Below are 15,612 nucleotides of genomic sequence, written 5' to 3' on the forward strand. Positions count from 1 at the left end.
TCCTCCCTATGACACTGTGTCAGCAAAGTCACAGATGTGAAGCTGTTACGTGACAGTCTGAGAATTGCATATCAATTCTGGATTATTTGAGCAAATAGAGTGTGTAATCAGGTCAGTGGAGTTAAGTTACTCTATAGCTACAATGAGTCATTAGGCTTTCCTTACAAATTAAACTACCCTAATTGAATAGGAACTGCTGTAACAAAACACAAAAGCAATCGCAACGGTTCCTGGATTAAAAAAACACCTTATACCCACTTCAAAGACAATGGCAAAAGCTAACAGCTTCATGAAACGTATTTCCTGTCTCCAACCAGCTGAAAGCCACTTTGCTCAGGTCGTGAGTTACCAGATCAAAGGGCTACAAACAAAAAACAGAGACATTTTTAAAGACTTTTTCTCTGAAGGAAATGGAGAGAGACAGCTTAACGAGTTAAGAAGAGAAACTGTGCTATCCAGAGTGGAGGTCCTCTGTGGAGAGGAAGGGAAGGATGAGTTTTAGGAAGCTTAAAAATATCGAGGTTCCTTGTATGGAGGGTAGACAGACATGCTCAGTTATCTGCATATGGGTATAGTTTGTTCATTGCTTTATGGTCTGGTTTTTGTTTTCTAAAATTCTTGTGTTCTCAACAAAGTCGTGTTATTTTAAGAAGATTGTTTGGTTATTCACATAATTTCTGGAGGGAACCAAATGGTTTTGGTCCCAAATAAAATGCAGGCCTGCAAAGCTAACCGCAGTTAGCACAGCAGAGCTGAAGCCCAACGCCTGGAGTTCAGCTATGTGATCCCACCCTGGGAGATGTCACAGCTTGAGGTTTAAGAAGGGAGACACTTCTCACAGGATATGTCTAGGTGTCTCAAAATGGGGATCCTGACCAAGTGCTTGGTTGAACCCAGTAAACAGTTTTAGACAGATACATTTTTTGAAAGAGTAACATATTTCCAACATAGAGCATTTAGATCTTTCAAACTAGAGTGACCAAGTTTCTTAGATCACCATGATGAGAGTCCAAGGATCAGAAAAACGCATTGGGTAGTCCCCAGTCCTAGCTGCCCACCCCGAATCAAATATTTACTGGGCCAGAGAGAATTGGGAAACAACTCCTTGGCTCAAATGTTTGGTCTTTGATCAGGAAGACAACCAGGCTCTAAGACCTGCTCTACTGTGTCTCCTATGAAGTTGAATATGTTCAAAAGAAGGGACTGAGATTCATTTGAATGCTCTGATAAAGAGACAGTTCTTGCTGTAAGAAAAGGGAAGTTGGGACCAGAAATCTTTTTCATTGGAAAGACCATGTGGTAAGACAGCACTCAGTGAAACTGAGGAATTGTCAAACAGTGTGAAGGTCCATGGTTTCTTGGGAGAAGAAAAATTCAGCCCCCTCCCACCCCTATTGAGCTTCTGTCTTGCTTTCTCTTACACTTTCTTCCCCTTTTGCCAGCACAAGAACCTTTCCTCCAGCAAGTTCTGTTTGGACACCCCAATGTTTTACAGTCTATTGGGAAAGCAGATGAGTTATGAAAAAAAAAGTAAATGACAGAGTTTTAAAAATCCTTTCAGCCATGTGATTCCCTCTTCTCTTCCCTTTTGGCTTCAGCTGAAACGAGTAAAAAGCTGAAGCAGCACCTTTGGTACTGGCAAGCCTCTCGGAAACTCTGAGCTTGGACATGTGAGCAACCACAGAGGCACTTGGAGGGCAATCACCCTTCCCCAGCGGGCAGGAGGCTGGTGGTGCAGCTGGGAAAAGGCACATCGCCTTAGGTTTATTTCTCTCTCATATCCTGTTTTCCTGACACCACGTAGCTTCGATTGATCCAAGCCCTTCCAGCCCACCGAGAATGCAGATAGAAGCCAGTTCTCTCAGCTACCTCTGCAATCCTTCCTCTGAAACCTTTTTTTTCTTATCCCCATGCAGTCTGTCCTCCCTGCTGGCAGCGCGCACAGTAGCTGCCAATCTCCCATGGAAGCACTTGGAACTGCAGCACCTGATAAGACCATGCTATCTGGTGTAGACTTCTCTATTTGCCTGCCTCTTCCTTCACCACTGTCATCATCGCCTGAAAGTAGCTTTACCATCTCTGAAATATGCTAAAAGGGAGGGGACCTGATCTTCTGCAATCACTACCTGCTGATAAATAGCCTCTGACGTACCGTTCAACCTGTGGTGTTGCTCAGAAAACATGCCACCACGCAAACGCTTTTAGGAACCCACATGCTTATAACATGTCTCAGCAAGAAAAGAGAATATGTTTCAATTTATGATGCATTCTTCTAAGGATGTCAGACGGAGACACTGCAGAATAATAGTATTGAATAATATGTATTTTATGATATATATATATATATATAAATTAACCTTCATTAGTACTATTTATTCTCTTTACAACATCAGCAATTATTGCTAATTACTTTATTACACTGTTTTAGAACATGTTTGCTTTGCCTGCCATAGCGAATATCAACTCTAATGATACAAGGGATAACATGAATTGAATGTCTGTATTAAGAGAGTTTGCCATCAGTCTCATATATGAGTAACAAAAGTAGTAATTACAATTTACAGAGAGGTACATGAAAAAGAAGATGTTGGGCTTTGCATTTCCTTACTTTAAAGTCTCTGTTTCCTAGGATACTTTCAATTTGTTTTCTTATTTCAATTCCACATCTTCATTTATAATAGAAAGTTCGCTGTAAATTGATTAAATTTGCAGTGCGCTTTAAAAACAGCCAGGATCAGCCATATCCTTCCCAGCCCTGCTTCCAGCTGAGCGCCTTAATCAAAAAATGCCTTATCTCTGACCTGAAAAGGCATATTGTGTCAACTATATCATTTCTGGGGCTCGTGGGGGAGGGAGGAGCCTGTTATCCTAGTTGCCTGTTAACAAAATGATGGTGTGATGGAATAATTCCAAGCTACAAAAACCACATTATAAATCAGAAAATTGATCTGATATAAAAACACACTAGAAGGCCAATAGAAGATGTATACTGTCAATGCAGTACGTTCTCAGTGGTGCCTCCCGCTCTGGTACGCACTGCTGCGCAAAGTACAAGTTGGTTTGTATGATTCTATGATAGTTTCCCAGCCCGCCTCAGTCTAAAAATTTGGTGGGTTACCAAAGCCCCGTCTGGAAGCTGTAAGCATTCGGATTCCTGTGCCTAGAGCCTTGTTTCAGAAGAAGAGCTGCAGTCCCCCAGCAAGGAATGAGTGAAAGAATGAGCATGGCAATTTTCAGGATAGGTCCCAACATTAATGATGAATCTAGCAAAGCTCTCATTCTACTGTTCAGAGAGAGCAGAGCCTTTCAGCAAAGAGGGCATGGACATGATAGCTAACCTCAGCTTTTTAAACCAGTGCTCCTTTCATCTTGCAGAGATTAACTTTAACTCAGCTGAGTTCAGCTTTTAAGAGCCTTTTCAGGCACTACAGCTTGTGTCAGACAGTGAGTGCCAGCGTGACTGACACACCTCTTGGAAGGGGTGATGAAAAGGAGGGAGTGCTTGGACAGGCACATTCGATGCTGCTGGAAAATAGCCTTGCATACGTATTGCACACCAGTTTGTCGTGTTGTGTCTGTGGGAGTTGGTGTTGTCTTACAACCAACTCGACTGAAGTGGCAGAAAACTGTGGAAGAGCAACCTGCAGCTTAAAAGATACTTAGGACTAGCACATGGGCCAAGTCAGGTCTGAATTCAGAAGAGGAGGCAGGCAGGAATATGGGGGCTGGGAGCAAAGTTTCAAAGGGAGCAACAGTAGAGCCCAACCCTGCATTTGTCCAAAGATGGAAGCCATTAGGAGCTGCTGAATACAGGAATATTTTCTTGCATCTTTACTCCCTTTTATCTGCCCTAGTGACTCATGTCAATATATTTTGCATGCTTCATAAAAGATTATGTATTTCATAGAATCATAGAATCATAGAATCGCTTTGGTTGGAATAGACCTTTAAGATCATCGAGTCCAACCTTTAACCTAACCCTGCCACCTGACCACTAAACCATGTCCCTAAGCACCTCATCTATCCTTCTTTTAAATACCTCCAAGGATGGGGACTCTACCACCTCCCTGGGCAGCCCATTCCAGAGCCTGACAACCCTTTCAGTGAAGAAGTTTTTCCTAATATCTAACCTAAACCTGCCCTGGCGCAGCTTCAAACCATTCCCCCTCGTCCTATCATCTGTTACCAGAGAGAAGAGGCCGACCCCCACCTCACTACAGCCTCCTTTCAGGTAGCTGTAGAGGGCGATCAGGTCTCCCCTCAGCCTCCTCTTCTCCAGACTAAACAACCCCAGTTCCCTCAGCCGTTCCTCATATGACTTGTGTTCCAGACCCCTCACCAGCTTGGTTGCTCTCCTCTGGACATGCTCCAGCAATGCAACATCCTTCTTGTAGTGAGGGGCCCAAAACTGAACACAGTATTCAAGGTGCGGCCTCACCAGCACCGAGTACAGGGGCACGATGACTTCCCTTGTCCTGCTGGTCACACTATTCCTGATACAGGCCAGGATGCCATTGGCCTTCTTGGCCAATTGCCTGATCCTTCATGAAGGATCAGGCAATTTCAGGTGTACTGTTCACCTTCTGGGCCCAAGTCCTGGCCTCTTCACAAACTCCTATTTCACAGGCTGTGCAAATGTTTGGTGAAGACGTAACCGTGCCTCTAGACAGACTAAGGTACTCAGCCTCTGTCTTCCCTCCTTTACAAGTTTCCTGCATTTGCTGCTGTCCCTCCCTCTGCAAAAACACTGCCCTAAAACATGCTGAGCTGCAGTGAGTAGTCCAGGCTCTTCCTATGCCTAGGACACCTTTGCTCCTTCAGCGTGGCTTTGTGGCCTTTTTATAGGCCAGAAGACTCAAAAAACAGTGTAAGTTCACTTGCACACCTGTATACAGCTGAATGCAAGAGAAGATGATCCTTCTGAATCTTGCTAACCCTCACCTATAAATAAGTCTGAGAAGCAACCCTTATTTTAATGTGCAGCTTCTCCCAATAACTCTGTCCCACATATATTATCCAGCACTTTAGAATCCAGCTGTTGTACTTAAAATTGCAACCTCTTACATTGCCAAGTTCCACAGCTGCACTCCACGTTGTGTTAAACAGCCACAATTTCGTTCATGTTTTTAAGTTTACTGATTGTTGCTGTGGTCAAAGAGTTGCTTACCACAAGCATAGCTCCCTGGGGTACCAGAATCCTATTGTGTGGGTCTGTGTAGACTCTGGCTGCAAAACCTCAGGATTTTTAGTCCCTGGAGCATAAGGAGTTGAAGTTCCATCAATTCCCTTAATATTTAAAGCCTATATTCCTAGGGACTATGGAAAGCAGGTATGGGTTAAGGGAGTCATTCAAATCACAGACTGTAACACCTTGAAAAATTGGTTACTGTGGGATAAAGAACTATTCCTTCTTCTTCAAACACATTGCTATGGATCCCAGGGTAAGTGACTGGCAAGTGTTCTCCCCAGAATGCTCCAAAATGTGGCCAGCATGTCAAGGGCAAGAATATATAATGAAAATCTGGTGCTTTTGGTTCTGTTTGCTGAAAGCAGAGGTGCTAGTACTACCTTGGGCAAAGAAACTGAGTTGATGTACTGCTGTCAGTGATGAACTGCTGTTCTTAACGCTGTTCAACCCATGAGGGCTGATGAACGAGACCCAAGCTCTGCTGTCTGTGCCTTTGACTGTTCTAAGAAGATTTTGAAAAAGGATCTGCCCGAACAAAGAAATAGAAGCTCTGAGGTACATTCCATATTCTTCTCACTGATGGGTAAATGGGAATTTAGGGAGGATTGAAGCTCTTATGACTCCTATGGTGGAATGCAGAGACATCCCAATGTAGACGAAATTTCCGTCTATGCGAGTGAAGTACATACATACACACTTAAAATGGGATCCTACCTAACATGTACAAAAAGACCCTTTGTTCTTGTATTAAGAGAAAAGACTGATCTCACCATCGAGGGACTGATCTTTGATCAACTTATGCCATTAAGTCTAGGCACTAAAAGCTAGTCCCAAGCTAATATTTTCACAATATGTTGCTTTACTTATATTACTCAGAAAATGTTCAAGGGAGAAAATCCTTTTTTCACCTTCCTGCTGCCATGGCATGTTTCATATGAATAGGAAAAAACAGCCTTGATTGTCAGAATGTATCAGCATGCAAAATAGACCCATCATCTTACTTTATTCTTAAATTCAGTGGAGGCTCCAAATTCAAAGAGAAACTTCACTACATCGTTGTGGCCTTGCTGTGCAGCAAAGAACAGAGAAGTTGCACCTGACTGTAAGGAAAAAATGGATTAAAAAAACCCCCAAACACATAACACACCAGACTGAAGCATATACATTTCAAATTAAAAAGTATTGAGCACAATCGGTTGAATATCAGCTGAAAAGACATGATGATTTTGAGGACTCCAGAGGACACCAGGTATCTTAGGTCAGTTTTCTTCCCATTGCACTGAGAAATCTGTCCAGCATCATACATTTGAGTAAATTCCAAGTTTCACAGGGGGCTTCTGCACAGAGTTTTTGATATAGACCTCTTAGGATTCACTCACTTCTACCCAGTCACCAGATAGGGAAAGCAAGCCCAGAGTGAGAAAAGAACAGTCTTGCACAACAGAGGAACAGCCAACTTGAAACCAACCCCTATTCCACCTGCCACTACAACCTGAGACAAAGAGGAGAGTATGGGATGGATTTGGAGCAGGGTGTGGGAAGACCAGGGAGGCGGTTATTTAGCACAGCAGGGCACCACCTTGCTTGACTCTCCACTGACAAAATGTGGCCGACTGACGTTGGCGTAAGTCATCCTTGGCTCTTGCAGCAGTAGATCCCTATCCAGCCAAGCAGCCTCCAAGCAACTACAACCAGCCCTGCAACTCCTGCTTTCCCTTAACCTCACTGAAGAATGGAAACTACTTGTATAAAATACTGTCATTAACGTGTGAGTAAATCAGGACCCAAAAAATGAATATGTGAGATTTTAATGGCTGGATGGCTGGATGGAAGGAAGGAAGGAAGGCAGGAAGGGAGGGAGGGAGGGAGGAAAGGGGGGGAGAGAGAGAAAGAGAGAAGAAAACAAGGGAAGAAAGAAAAGAAAGAAGGGAAGAAAGAAAAGAAAGGAGACGAGCAGGCTTTTCTGACTTTGGGATCTCTCATTCCATGCAGAAGGTGCAGGAAAAGGGAGCTACACATGACATTTACTCCAGTGCCAAAAGCCTTTACAAAAGCACATGGCCCCTTGAGACCATTTGAGAGCCCTCTCCCCCGGACACACTTATGGGGCTCTCACTTCCCCAAGCTTCGCAACAACTTCAAGAGTACAAAAGCACTGGTTTGAGTATGTGGATTTAGTTTCAGAACAGGGCCATTGGTCTTTAGGGCTTAAACTTCATCTGTTTTGTTTCCTCTCTGCAACAAAGTGATTTTGGAGGATTTCAGTGTTTCTATTTTGTTGGCTTGCTGAATCAGTATGTCCTGAGTAATACTCAAGAGCAGCTCCATAAAACTGTTCTCAACTTCTCCTTTTGTTGCTGCTTTTCAAGCAATGTTTACATAAGGGAAAGGACATGTTTAAATAGGTGGTTTTTTTGGAATGGGACCCTACTGAAAGACACTGACAGTCATGGTTAGAGCAAGTTTAGGCCAGTAAGCGCAAAGACATTTATACCATCAAATACGGCATTCACTGACTCAGTAACTCGCAGATGTCAGCATGAGATTAATGCTTTAGTTTCAGGTAACCAAGGAAAGTGAGAAATATTTGCTTGAATTGTTAAAGTGACGAGCATACGCCTGTCCTGCGTTGCCTGCCACCATCCCATGTTACTGCATGCCCTCCTTAAACTGCTCTTCTCTTTGGACCAGTACAAATGTCGTTGTCCCAGAGCAATCCTGCTCCCTGTGTAGCCAGCAGTCAGACCACAGCGGCTGCAGGTACTCCTCACAGTCCTTTGCACGGAGTATGAGGGGAAGGCACTTTCCCAAAACCTGCCACTGCCACTGTCCCTTCCGCAAGCAAGCATGTCACGGTGTGAGAGGTGCTTTGAATGCAAAGCAGAGATGCAGGGAAGGGTACGGGTGATGAAGCCATGTGATTATTAGAGATGACTTGGCTCAGACTAAGAGGCAGAAACTCCAAAGCATACCCAGTCAAAATAATCCCTGGGCTAGCAATGACATCCACTCCATTGTAATGACCAGACTCTGCAAATCAAAAGGTGAAGGACTCCTCCTTATCATTTCTCCCACCCAGAGAGCTGGAAATTACTATGCCAATAAGCAAAACTGCAGATGCATAAATGGTGTAACCCTGGGGGGTTACATCTCAGATGTAACTGCCCCTCACCAACCAGATGTGCTGGAAATGTTTGATGAATTATTTATAAATGTACCCTTGGCATCTCATTTTCTATCATAAACTCCAGACATCTGATTCCTTGATGTCCTCAGGAGAACGGACCCTGTTTATACATGCACTGCACAACAAGTGACAAATAAGCAATCGGCAAAAAGCAACAGACAACGCTCTTTTATTATTTGTAATAAACCAACAGTCACTTAAGCAATCCCTGTGTGAATGCAGAACTTCTCCTACCTCTCTCTGCAGATTGATATCTGCTCCTTGCAACACCAATTCCCGTACACAATCTATGTGGCCATAGTAAGATGCTACCATCAGAGCTGTTGTGCCAAGCTGGGAGTAAGGAAAAACAAGTCAGTACCTTCAACAGACACCTCCAGCAATGAATCGGGCTGCCAGGAAAAGACAGCACCTCTTCTGAAAAGCTGAAGGAAGCTTATGATCATTGGAAAACTTACTATCATTTAAAACTTACTATCAAGAATACTTTGAAAATGAGCAATTAGCAGGTGTTAAAGCAAAACCACTACAGACTTGCCTGCAGTGCTAAGGCCCGACCGTTCAACAAGTATGTATGTGATGACTTTGCCTTATTGTCTCAAAGTAAGTGCAACACGAAAAGCAAGAATATTTTTGGTTTATACACAGCATTTTTATCAGAGAATCCCAAAGATCTTTGCATCATTTCCAGAGAATAACCTCAGACGCAGGAGCTGAGTGACTTAGCTGAGTCACTTAACTGTGAGTCATAGTCAGGAGTGAGGTCTGGGCGGATCTGAATACTAATTCCCTCTCCAAATGACGAGAGCAAACTCACTCTGTGATTCTTCACGTTACGTGAGAGAACTTTCCAGACCAGAGCTATGTGTTCAGGTTCCCTCAGTACCCCATAAGGCCACCGCTCCAAGTGAACCAAGTAAGATTTAGGTTATATGTATGTGGTGTATGGACAATATGCAGAAACTGCATGTCAGAATGACAGTCAGAGCATCAGCTCCAGAAATACTGCAGGACAAATACTTGCCTGCAGGGCAAAATGAAATGAAAATGGAAAGACGGGTTAAAGCCAATGGGCTTAGAAAGTCTCTTGCACTTTGAAGGTATTCAAAGCAAGAGAAGCTGTGGCGGGTTCATGTTTCAGCTGGAAGTGGCACTAACCCTGTACAACACAGGCACAACTCTCAGTAAGCCAGTCCCAACACCCAGCGAAAGAAACCTGGGAACTTCTCAGCCTCAGTTTTCCCCTGCTCTTTGCCATAGCTTAGTACAATCAAGAATCAATCCATATGTTGTAGCCAGAATAGCAAGACATAGCCATTATCCGTGTTTTCAACCCATTTCTAATCTCAAAACTAATTTCAACCCATGCCAATTACAGTAAGGATTCCCCACAAAATCTTTCTGTTGCATGTCTGGGCTACTCTTTGCTTGGAAATCATACTGTGACTTCATGTTGGTGCTAAGTCCAAGAGATACTGGGGTGGAGGTGAGGAAGAAGTTAGGAGGCCAGCAGCTCTTCTGACGGCACTGCTGGGTGTAGGGCATTGCATGCTACAACGGGGCAGGAACGGCTGCACATCAAATGCAGACTTCTACATTCTACATGGAAACTGTGGTCCAGGGTTATTTTTTAAAAAAAACTAATTATGAGGAGCTCTGCTAGCTGACAGAATCATTGCTACCTGGGCTCAGTTGAGTCGACTCTTCACCATGATCTATTACTACAATGACATTTTCTTGCAAAGAGAAGCCCGAGGTGCTAGGATCTGTGTTTTTAATGTCAGCACCACAAATAACTGTGTAAGACACATTTTTGAGTGCCGGCAAATTCCTAACCCCTTGCCACTGATGTAAATCATCACGTTACTTTATACTGAGCTTCAGACTTGCTGCCTGACAAGTGAAGGTTTTAAATCACCCCCAAGTGCTGCAATGTCTCATGTTAGATGCCTGCCGCACCCTCGGCGCAGCAAGCTACGGAAAGCGATGTAAAATCAGTGCCGTGCGTATAGGCGCATTGTGTGCATACGCTGTCTTTGCAGTCCACATCTACTCGCCCACTGTTCAGCAGCAGCTGGAGGAGAGCCAGGTTTCCTTTTCTCGCAGCCCAAAATGCAGCATTGGCGAGCGGTGTTTCTTTCTAGTGAAAAAAAAAAAAAAAAGGCAGCAATAAACCACTTTGGAAGATACATTGGACAAACACACACATGCAAATACTGCATTCAAGCCAGGCAAGTTTCAGCTTAGTGTGCTGTTCTTTCAAAACCAGAGCATGGGAGGGAAGCTCATTTCATTTCTTTGTGCAATTAAAGAGATCGATTTCCCTGTGCTACCTCATGTTGTTTCAGGTATTCCCTGTGTCCATGGCAGCCTATGTCTCTTAGCTTGCTCTGTAATGAGAGACGATGATGCTAGTCCAGATCCACAGGGAAACATCATGTGCTAACTGGTACCTGTATTGTCTGCTTCTGTGGTGGGGCTGGGCACAGTTAGAGAGGCTGAATCATCCTGCTGACATGTCCTGCTGCAGGACATCCTCCCAGGTGTCAGGTTAGCTCTCTGCCGTCTCCTTCTTTTCTGCATATCAAGTCCCAATACAGGAAAAGCATTGCTCATGCATCTCCCATACTGTTTGGTCTGCCTCCTCCCTGGAATTCACACCCTGTAACTGTCAACTCATGAAATATATCCTGAGTGACGGTAGGCAAAAAAGACTAAAATCTTGCTGTCTATAGACTAACGGATTCATTTACTAGGTATGCAAGGCAACATGGAAGGCAAAATTAGGAAACTCTGAAATTTAGATGATATAGGACACTGTTAAACAAATTGATAGTAATATAATACTCTTTTGAGGCTTTCTTAGTCCTAGCAACAATGCCACAGTGTGACTTCTCCTGGGTAGGAGCAAATTATCACTGCCCAGCATAGGACAAGGACAGCAGAAAAAGACACAGACATTGCTCCTGACCTCCTTATCTGATCCACGCAGGCAGCTGCCAAAATGCTGCCCTGACAGGTAAGCACTGCGATGGGTGAAGTGCGGAGGGGAAAAAATGCTATGATGGCAATGGTACATATCCTGGAGCAGGCTCATGCCGCTGGTTTCTTAGTAAGGCCCAAACCCACCAATGGTTCAGTAAAACATCATTTTAGATGTCATCTTAGACCAAACCAGTGTCAAAAATACCCGGGGGCCTTGCTCTCCAGTGAATCCTGCCTTCAGGATAACCCAAAGAGAGTGCAGAGTGCATAAAAAATTCAACCATCCTGCTTCAGAAAATGTAACAGATACCTCTCCATGTCTAAACGTCAATGCGCACGTGTAAAGTGGTGGAGAATCAGGACTGAATGGTTTTATGGTTGATACTTAAAACACACACATAGAGCAGTTTAAATTGCTTCCTTCACTGACGCGCAAGTAATAAACTGCACAGAAACCAGCAGACACGAGACCAGCCCTGTGTAAATCTATCCCAGACCCGTTGCGCTGAGCACTTTCCATGGGTTGCATTTTTAATATTCATAGGTTGGAAAATTGGCAGCTGTTTGAGATGAGAGAAGTTTCAACCATTCAATAAATTATAAGACACTTCCTACAAATTGATAGCGATATTTCTTGTACCAGCACACATAGGGTCAGGAGCCTGAAAAATTTAGCAAGCACAATAGGCTAAATTCTCATCTTCCTTTTACTGCTAATACATTTCCTCTGGTGAATCTGTAGATAATGTCAATCAAAGTAGAGCTAGCAGTTTATAACCTCCTTGCTGGCAACGCAGTAGTGTTTTCCTAGTGTTTACCCTTACAACCACTAAAATCTTATCTCAAAGCAAACAATTGACCTAAACACACAGTGGCTCATGTTGCCCTTCGTGCCCTGATTTATTAGGCAGGTATTTATTTGTAGAGCTGGTAGTTAGGAATATTGTTCACTAGGAGGGCACAGTAGTAATTTGACTGCATTTTATTATGCCTACCATACAACACCGATCAGGTGTTTACCGATCAGGTAGGCAGGAACCAGAATGATGGAATCAACATTCAGGAAATCTTTACCTGCTTTCATCAGTTTATATGAGGAGAGAACTAAGGTGCCAATGTTACCCTACTCTGGAAGTAGAAGTCCAAAGTCTTTAGCCTCATGAGCCATAAATTCCTGCTTCTTTTTTTCCCCTGTAATTCCTACAGTAGCTCTCCAGCAAAGTTGTCCTCATACTTTGGATCAGACCCAAGGAATGGAAGAATTCTCCAGTGCATCAGGGACACAAAATCAGTTTTTTCCCAGCGGTACTTTTGACCCAATTTGGAATGACTGCTATCAGCACTTGTATTTCCCCTCGTGCCCCTGCGTTGCTGAGGATTCCTTGTATAAAAGTAGAGTATCCAGCGCGCTCAGACCATCAGCCATGTAGTGATTAGATAAAAAAAGCAACCACAAATCTGAGCTATTTTACCTGATAAGATGAATGGAATGTGCAAAATCATTCAGATGATCTGGGCACCCTGCAAGGACAGCCTCAAGTTGTACTGTGTGTAAGTGTGTAAGACGCTACTTTGGGATTAAAAATCTGATTAATTGAATAATTTTTGAGCAATAAATGGGTTTTAAACCACAGGATGTGACATAAGCCTCAACTGCTGTTGTTCCGTTCTGAGCTCAATCCTGTCACATCAGATGCTTCTTAGGGAGAGGTAATGTTGAATTTCAAGAGATTAACTGGATACAATTTTCATGTAATTCTTATTATAAAGGTAGTCTGCTCCTAAAGCCTCCCTAAAGTAAACAACTGATCCTGAGCATTGACAGTCTGGGAACGGAACATAATAGGTGTTTGAAAAAGTGATGAGCTAATAGCTTTGGTGAAAACGGCATGTTTCATTATGGCATTTGCTCTAGCATCAGCAACTTTCAGGATACAATTTCCTCCACTTCATCAAGATCTCTAAAGCATTATTACAAACTCTGGCTGTGCCATTCATTTCAATTGTTTATATGCTTTTATGAGAGCCCGAAGGTGAAAAACTGGCATTACATTCATGCTGTACTGACATCAAGCAAAAATACTTATTAAAAAATGGCCTAGAGGAAAAAATATAAATCTGACAAGACCATTTCTACTCAGGAATACAAAAAAAATAAAATGTGATAATGTATCTGTAGGTGTCATCTTAGGAATATTGAGGGGAAAAGTATCATTTAAATGCTGCGATAGGCAGCTCTTGCTCCCTGCCCTTCCTTTGGCTCGCTGTTTGCAGAGAAGAGGCAGGACACAGCGGGGTGACAGCTGAGGAGGAAGAGTGCGGTTCTTAAACAGTGATCTTGAAGATGAAAGAAAAGAGGTGATAGTCAAAGAGAAAGAAAAGAGAGGAGAGAGCACTAGCCCACCAGCTTGTTCCTTGTGCTGTCAAAATAAAAGAAAATTCCCTTTTCTTTCTCAGTTTCCAAGCCAGTCCTAATGGAAAGGAGGAATTGAGTAAAAAGCTTTAAGAAGAAGAATTGGAAATCAGGATCAAGCATGATACAATGGAAAATGTTAGTGGGACCTAGGAGGAAGGAGAGAGGCCTTTGTTAGATAGCAATACATCCTACGTGAAGCATCCTGATAAAAAAGAAAGGTCGTTCGAGATATAAGTTTAGACAGGCAAGGTTGGTAGAAGAGAGGATATTCATGTGTATAGACAGTGGGAAAGAAAGATAAATGCTACCTCACGTGTAAGTAGGATAATAAGATGGAAAACATGAATAGACAGCAGCAACTGGAGACGGTAGGAATCCAAGGTAAGCACACAGTCTTCTGGGAGAAAGAGAAAATGCCAAGCAAAAAGACACAGGCAAGAGAGAGAAAGCAGAGGGAGGTGGGGACTGCAATTCTCCCAAGGGAGAGGGAGTGGGCAGTGAGCTACCTTGAATGGGAGCACTTGAGGGAACAGAAAGTGAGAAATAGGGCACAGAAAAGGAGCTGACAGGGACAGAACAGAAAAGAAGACCTGAAGGACAAGGTAAAAAACCAAGGAGGCCAAAAAAGGAGAAGGTGGCAAGGAGAAGGGGCTGGCACCACCAGGAACATGGAGCTAGAATCCATTAGGGTAGATGCTTATGAGAAATGAAGGTGGGAAAAGACTCACAGAGGCAGAATGGAGCGACAGAAGAAACTAAGAGTAAGGGAGGGAAAAAAAAGGTATGAGGCCAATGCAGGACCAGAAAAGGGGTTGACCACAGAGATTTCATGACCCAGTGTAAGGCTGAGCTGCACTGTGAGCAAAGGTACCCTGCTCCCTGCCACGTCAGGGCTTTAACTGCAGGGGGAAACCACCTGCGGCACCACCATTGAACCAACACGGTGCCACCACAGCACCAGCTCTCCTGGGGGGAAGACATATTGACAGGAGTGAGAGGCAAGGGGAGGGAATTAATCCATCAAATAAAGCAATTGAACACAAGCAACACGGCAAAGGACTGCACAGAGCTGGTGATCAATAAGAGAAGGGCAAGCACAGCATCCAGAAAGTGCATAAGGGAGGAGAAGATGTACAGCTAGCATAAATGTTACCCATTAACATCAGTAAATTGCTGCCTGCTTCCCTCTTTGCCAATGGATCTTACTAATCCTGTCCTCAGATTAAAAAAAACCCAACTTATTTTAGGCGACCTTTTGAAAATTAACTGCTCTTGCATGGGTTTGGATGGAAGAAGTACAAAAAGTGACAGGAATCACAGACAGAAAAGGGAATGAACCAGCCTGGCTTCAGTGGCCACCACAGCCCAAAACGAAGAGCACGGATGAACGCTGCCTGCTAACTATTACACAACCAGCACTGGTGGAGATGATGGGAAAAGCGAAGAGGAGGCTCCCGACTGCATCAAACCCCACCGTGCTCAGCCCGGCCACCCCAAAAGCCGGCGTAAAGCTTCGGGGGAGGCTTTGCTGTTTATGTAACGCTACTCATGCAGATATTTTTTTGGGGGGGGAGGGATGTCAGCTGCCACCGCAGCACTCCCGGGGGACCCCATAGCCCGCGAAGGACACTTTCTGTTTTCTTTCCTTCCGCCCTAAACCACCCCGGTTTTTCCTAAAACAAACAAATAAATAAATAAATCAAAATCCCTAAACGCAAGAATATGACGGGGCATCTCACGGGGCTGCCGGCACGGTAAGCACACAGCTGGAGGCCAAACGCGCATCCCCCCCTCACCTTGAACGACATCCTGCACATCGCCGCTCCGCGCCCGAGC

General features: G+C 43.9%; 1 protein-coding gene across 2 annotated transcripts in view; it reads right to left on the reverse strand.

Annotated features, from left to right (window-relative positions):
- Positions 1–15,593, reverse strand: part of ANKRD29 (ankyrin repeat domain 29) — a 28,818-nt gene extending 13,225 nt beyond the window's left edge. For both annotated transcript variants that reach the window (XM_035903020.1, XM_009647647.1), the window contains exons 1-4: positions 15,573–15,593; positions 10,405–10,515; positions 8,610–8,708; positions 6,190–6,288 (exon numbers count right to left, since the gene is read on the reverse strand). In XM_035903020.1, the coding sequence (XP_035758913.1) occupies positions 6,190–6,288; positions 8,610–8,708; positions 10,405–10,515; positions 15,573–15,593 (330 nt within the window). The remainder of the gene's footprint in view (positions 1–6,189; positions 6,289–8,609; positions 8,709–10,404; positions 10,516–15,572) is intronic.
- Between the last annotated feature and the right edge of the window lie 19 nt (positions 15,594–15,612).

This window comes from Egretta garzetta, unplaced genomic scaffold (assembly GCF_000687185.1).
Source record: "Egretta garzetta isolate BGI_Z169 unplaced genomic scaffold, ASM68718v1 scaffold229, whole genome shotgun sequence".
Taxonomy (NCBI): Eukaryota; Metazoa; Chordata; class Aves; order Pelecaniformes; family Ardeidae; genus Egretta; species Egretta garzetta.